At 41.0% G+C, this 6,230-nt stretch overlaps 1 protein-coding gene across 2 annotated transcripts; it reads left to right on the top strand.

The window, feature by feature from the left end:
* Positions 1-443: 443 nt before the first annotated feature.
* Positions 444-5,720, top strand: clns1a (chloride channel, nucleotide-sensitive, 1A; the record flags this gene model as incomplete). Of its 2 annotated transcripts, XM_080889224.1 has the most annotated exons (7): positions 446-833; positions 1,786-1,922; positions 2,121-2,252; positions 2,358-2,468; positions 3,728-3,901; positions 4,596-4,662; positions 5,351-5,720. In XM_080889224.1, coding segments are annotated over exons 1-7 (741 nt in total). In that variant the 5' UTR covers positions 446-714. The 2 variants fall into 2 exon arrangements, with proteins under 2 accessions (XP_080745349.1, XP_080745350.1); XM_080889223.1 differs by lacking the exon at positions 5,351-5,720 and having other exon boundaries at positions 444-833; positions 4,596-4,666.
* Positions 5,721-6,230: the final 510 nt, after the last annotated feature.

The following is a 6,230-nucleotide window of genomic DNA, read 5'->3' as shown; positions in this document are numbered from 1 at the left end:
ATCAATTATCCAAACGTAATGAGTTACTATTTTGAATATTAATGATTCTTTTTTATTAAGTCAGTGTTTAAATCAGTTTATAAAGCCCTTAAGTTAATGTCTTTACCAACAAGTGAAAAAAAGAAAGAAAAAAAATCTTATAAAATCAGTGGTGTTTACTCAGTGTGTCCTTTCCCTTTTTTACCTTGTTGATTTGTGCTTGTTTATTTAAAAAATCGTGTTTGTTTTGTCTATATGCTCAGTCTTTGTTAGAATGGTTTTTTTTTTTAACTTTTTTTGGGGGGGGGGGGGGGGGGTAAATAATGTAAGAATTTATGTTTCTACATCTTTAGGAATAAAAGATTACGAAACAGCTCCATCTCGCGACAGCTTTTTAAACTGCCAATCTGGAGTATGTGAATTCTCGTTGGGAGTTCTGTGTTGTCGCGATACTTTAGCGTGACGTCACCCTGAACAAGCACTTTGTAACCTGTGTTTTCAGTTTTTGTCACGCCTGTTCTCGCACTCAAAGCTTTCTGTCCCGGATCTGCTAATCCAAGGGAAGAGGCGTTATAGCACGGCTGACGTTTACTCGCCTCCAGCTGTCGGACTTTGATTTAGCACTGAGAAGTTACCCCGGGTAAAATTAGCCAGCTTTAGCCAGCACAAAATTTGTCACGCAGCTGCGCGTTTTCACCGGTTTCTGTTCTTTTCCGTCCGAGCGGACCGAGGACTATGGTATTACTGAAAAACCTCCACCCTCCCACCGAGGGAGTGAGACACGAACAAGCCGAGACCACGGCGGTTCTGGACGGCCAGCGGCTCGGCTGCGGCACCCTCTACGTCGCAGAAACGTAAGTGGTGCACGTGGCGCGTGTTTTGCTCTTTGGCTCGTGGGTCTGGGGTTCAGGCTCGTGTTTATTGAGGTTCTTATCGGGATTTCACGCGCACTTCATTGGAAATCACACCAGTTTACATTATAGACATAAAATAAAGGTCTGCTCCGCGCGCTGAAATCACTTCCGGAGCGCACTCTTTCAAAATAATACATTGCAGAACAAAATGTGGATGTCTTCTTTTAAATCCAGTATTAGAAATATGTCTACTTATTATTTATATTACATTTTTTTTCTGGTACTTCTCCGTAAACATGATATATTTTGTGTGTGTTTTGGTATTACTTGGACTCTCGGTAATGTTAAAAGGCGGGTTTCTTTTTCCTTTTTTTCATGTTTTTTTTTTTTTTAATGTATTTTTTATTTTAATTTTTTTGGAATTTGTTTCTGTGCTATCATTGTATTTCTTTCCTTTTTTACATTGTCTTTGCGTTCTTTTTCTTCTTGTTGTCTTCATGTTGTTATATTATTTCAGTTATTCAATTCTTAATTTAATTTCATATTTATTTTTCTTAAGCTAGTAAAAAATTTTGGAAAAGCACAAAACAGCAATAAACTGGGAAGGAAACATTGTGTGTGTGTGTGTGTGTGTGTGTGTAAATTCAGATTTTACAGCTGTGTTATGTTTCTCACAGACCCTCGCTGTTGCATTACAATTACATATTTTCTTATTACATATTTTTTTACAAAGCACTTTTTTACTTTTAGGAAGTAGAAGCAAACAATGTTAAAGTAATTTAGTTGGCATTTTGTAACATTTTTTTAAAATATCATATGATAAATTAATAGTCAGTTGAGACCGTAATTAGTCGTTGCCAGAAAAGTCAGATAATAAGCTTGGCAGACATTTAAAAGCATCTAAAAGTTGTTTAGTGCTGTTGTTTAAAGCAGTTTGTTTTCTTTTTATCAGGCGCCTGTCGTGGTTTGACAGCTCAGGCCTGGGTTTCTCTCTGGAGTATCCCTCCATCGGTCTGCACGCCATCTCCAGAGACGTCAGCGCTTACCCACAGGAACACCTCTACGTCATGGTCAACGGCAAACTCAACAGTGAGGCGAAGTTTACATCTGAACTTTATATCTCTTTTTACTTGTTTAGGCCCCCAAAAATATGTAGTTTTTGGGGGGTGAGGGGAGTCCAGTCTTCAGGGTTGTTAAAGCGTGTTTGACCTGTTGTGTACAAATAGTTTCTTTACAGTTTCTGAAGGAGTTTTTGGGTCACTGCTGACTTCTCCTGTTTCCTTACAGAAGAGAACGAGGCAGAAATGGCAGAGAAAGCAGCTGATGATGATGATGACGGCAGCAGTGATGGTGGTGACGATGATGAAGACGAAGGGGCGATCACAGAGATTCGATTTGTTCCCAGCGACAAAGCGGCATGTGAGTGACCTCGCTGAGGATGAGCAGCAGGCTGCACATCCTGTATAAACGACAGTTGGAGATGGCGCAGCATCACACTTATACCTTTGTGTGCCTTACTTGCAGTGGAGTCCATGTTCTCAGCCATGTGCGAGTGCCAGGCGCTCCACCCCGATCCCGAGGATGACGACTCGGACAACGACTTTGAAGGAGAGGAGTACGACGTGGAGGAAGCCGGTGAGGCAAAACTCAAACGCATAGATGCAGAATGCACCTGGCTCAACGTTACAATGGAGTGGCCTGTAAAAATGGGTCTGATTTCAGTCTGGATGATTTAGGATCCTCTTTTCATGCACTTCTTTGTCTCTTTAGCAGACACAAAGAAGACAACAGCTCCTCGCATTCCAACAAACAGTGATATAAATCCTCAAATTAATTCAGAAACACAAAACAAGCAGAAAATCTTTCCAGAAAAAAAAGTTTTCTTTTTAAGCATTTTATTGTATTTGAGAATACAGAGTAGAAATGGCTTTGTGCCTAATTGTATTTCTATTGAAGTGAATTTCTTACATCACCAATGGCTGTTCTTGTAAAGTTGATCTGTTCTGCTCATTTCCAACCTAAAGTTTTATTCTTGGACACTAAATTATCTTTAAACACATTTCATATTTACTTTATTCCTCCTTCCGACAGCACCACAGTTCATCCTCGATCCTCCTTTGTCTGACACAAACCCCTCCCATTTATCTCCTTTAGCTCCTCCCATTTAAGTAAGCTTCCTTCTGATGGATGGATGGATGGATGGATGGATACTTTATTAATCCCACAAGGGAAATTGTTGCTGATTAGCTTTGTCTAGCAAAGAGAAGGTCTGATTAGCCACATTATGGATGTCCCCGTGTTTGAGATTAGACAGATCCAGGTTATAAACTAATCCTCATTAATAAGCGCTTAAAAGCTCATAATGATTACTTGTTAGTATGGTGATCTCATGATTTGTTATGGTGGCTGTTTTACTCTGAGCACGCACCATTGTAGCTGCATATATGACAGAAAATAAGGATTACCAAATAGTTCCAGTTTAAATAGTTTACTGTAAAGAACATTTGATAAAATAGTTCTTTTGTCTGAATGTAAAAGTCTTCTCATTTTTCTCCTTCTGTCTTTTCTCTTTCCACTTCACGGACTGGTGACTCGGACTGCTTGCTTGCAGAGGCTGGTAAGTTTAAATGAGATGAGCACAGAGTAACTGATGTTTATGGCAGTGCAGTGTGGACAGGTGGATTAAACAGTACTCTTTGTAAATCTGTCTTTAAATCACTGAAGAAGCAGCAGGACTGAGAATAGATGGTTATCAGCAGCTGAACTTTCAAAATAAGAGTGAGGGGATTGTGCTATCCTGTTGTTAAGTGATGATGTGTGAACCCTGCATCCAGGTCCAATTTGTCTTTAAATTGTTGCTGCTGAATCACCATCTCTCTCCTCCACCTGCTTAGAGCACGGTCACGCTGACATCCCAACCTTCTACACCTGCGACGAGGGCCTGTCGGCGCTAACGCAGGAGGGTCAGGCCACGCTGGAGAGGCTAGAGGGGATGCTGGCTGAGTCAGTCGCTCAGCAGTACCACATGGCTGGAGTCCGGACGGAAGAAACAAAAGCCGAGTTTGAAGGTCAGAGTCGCACAAACCTCGACCTGTCGCTCTTTGTGTTTTAGTCTTAATAAGTAATGGCATGACACACGGAGCACGATGAGACCGATGTGAGGGACACAATAACACAAAGTTAGACTAAAACTAAACAAAATGGCACTGTAGATACAAAAAAGGTCAACTCATGTTCGACGTTGCTCTGATGCGTATCGGGAAGGCGGATGGTTGATCAGCATGCAGCCTGGCTGTCATCCATTGCTATCTGAACTTTGCAGCATTAGTGTTTTGGTTGCCACCATGTTGGTTTATTCAACGAACTGTATTTGTCAGATAAGTTCATTAAAATGCTTCAGGAGGCACCAGCAGCATGGACAGAGTGGAGGTGAAGCTTAGCAGGCAGCTAGCAGCTACACCTGTGGTGACACACCTGTGAATCAAAGCAGCCAGTCCCTAACTTTAAGCTCTGGTATGAGTTATCATCACCTGTACAGTTGTTACTAAAAATGAAACTATCCTATGTTTTTCTTGCTTTAACCAGTCAATGAGAGACTAATAAATATACTGTTCAGTTTATAATGTAGAGCAAATATAAATTACTTGCATTTCCTCAAAAATCTTTTCTGTGCAGTGAAAATTAAAGTATTTCTGGATGATTTGCAAGATGAGGATCAATTATTTTAAGATTTATTTCTGGTGTGTACATTTATGTTGACAGATGGGATGGAGGTGGACACAGCAGCGATGGAGGCGGGTCAGTTCGAGGATGCTGACGTAGAGCACTGGTAGGTCTCAGTGTGTCGGTCAGCATTTGCAGGAATTGGCCTTTAGAAGCAGGAACAGGCAGTCTGGCCAAAGAGCAGACGTTATGAAGAGAAAGAGAAAGCTCTGTGAAAAATGTGGTGGTAAAACAGTAGCTTGAGGGTGGAAATCTTTTTAAAACTTCATTTTGGGGCAAAGGCGGCACACTTTTAAGCATTTTAATCTGATTTAACAGGTGATGCTATAAGTGCTGATTTTAATTAGCACTGAAATAAGAATTCATTTACGTCATGCTTCAAAAATAAGTACAATTACATTTATAATGGCTGCAAAAGATCATGTGATGATCTTTTGGGTCCAGATCCACCGTCTGAATCTCACCATGCCGGTGAAATGTAACTACACTCACACTACACTACCACTTGTTTAACTAAAAATGTGTGAATGGGTGGATGACTGGATGTGTAAAGCGCTTTGGGGTCCTTAGGGGCTATTTACCATTTAAAAAAGGCAGTGATAATATATACAGAATATCATATGCAGAATAAAATGTAAAATGTGTGCTGAGATGAGAAACATACTGCACACGGCCCACTGAGCTAATCATCAATCAGTGTTTGCATTGATTAACCGTGTCGTGAACTTGCGACCACAGAAAAGTTGCCCGTTTGCAGTTTGGTTCATTCGTGTGCGTTCTGACTCTTTCTGTAGATGGAAATCGTGTCTGCAGCCGGTCAAAGCATCAGTGTTGCATCGTGGGATTGAAGACAAGGACAACAGCACTTCTTTAAAGCTCTTACTCTCTTTTCTGTGAAACCTTTTACCGCTGAGCTTCCGACATCTGCTCTGCCGCATCGTGTGGTTTCTGTTAATTCGATAACGGTCACATCGACATACTGTCAGGCACTTCTGTAACAAAGCTACTCTGGACTTTTGAGATGCAGTCCTGAACGTGTTTGTAAAACCAACTAACGCTGAGTTTTTGTTTGTTTTGTACCTAATGACCAATTGAATATTTGATGTTTTTGCTGAGGACAGTGGATCTTTGTATGTGATTGTCAATAAACAAGTAGTTTTTGTATCAGCTTGTTTATTTCAGTGTTAGTGCAGATAACAGTGAAACTCAATGTGGATGGGAGCACCAAAGTTTGTCCGTCTGGAGCTGCTCATTAATTCGTATATCACAGAATTTCAAACACCACAACAGTTTGAGGTGTTTGTCTTCAGTCCTGTTTTTGAGCATCAACAGTTCATTTGTAAGGCGCTGTTCTCAGGCCAGCAGCTCTAGCGGTCCTGGTTAAAGTCGGTGTCAGCTGTGTGAGTTATAGATGTGATTTATTTCCTACAAACTAAAAAAGCTGAACCATCGTCCTCCAAGTGTTGATTACATCAGCGGTCCCCAACCCCCGGGCCTCGGACCGGTACCGGTCCGTGAGTCGTTTGGTACCGGGCCGCGAGAGTTGAGGCTCAGGTGTGAAATGTATGGTTTTCAGGGTTTTTATCGGTTTTCAGCGTTATTTTGTTATCGTTTTTATCGTTTACTCGGTTTTCCTGGGTCTTTTCACGTGTGTTATGAATAAATCTTCTTTGT

This window comes from Rhamphochromis sp. 'chilingali', assembly GCF_963969265.1.
Source record: "Rhamphochromis sp. 'chilingali' genome assembly, chromosome: 8".
In the NCBI taxonomy this organism is placed as follows: domain Eukaryota; kingdom Metazoa; phylum Chordata; class Actinopteri; order Cichliformes; family Cichlidae; genus Rhamphochromis; species Rhamphochromis sp. 'chilingali'.
The sequence above is the reverse complement of the archived record's forward strand: the minus strand, read 5'-3'. Positions and strand labels throughout refer to the sequence as shown.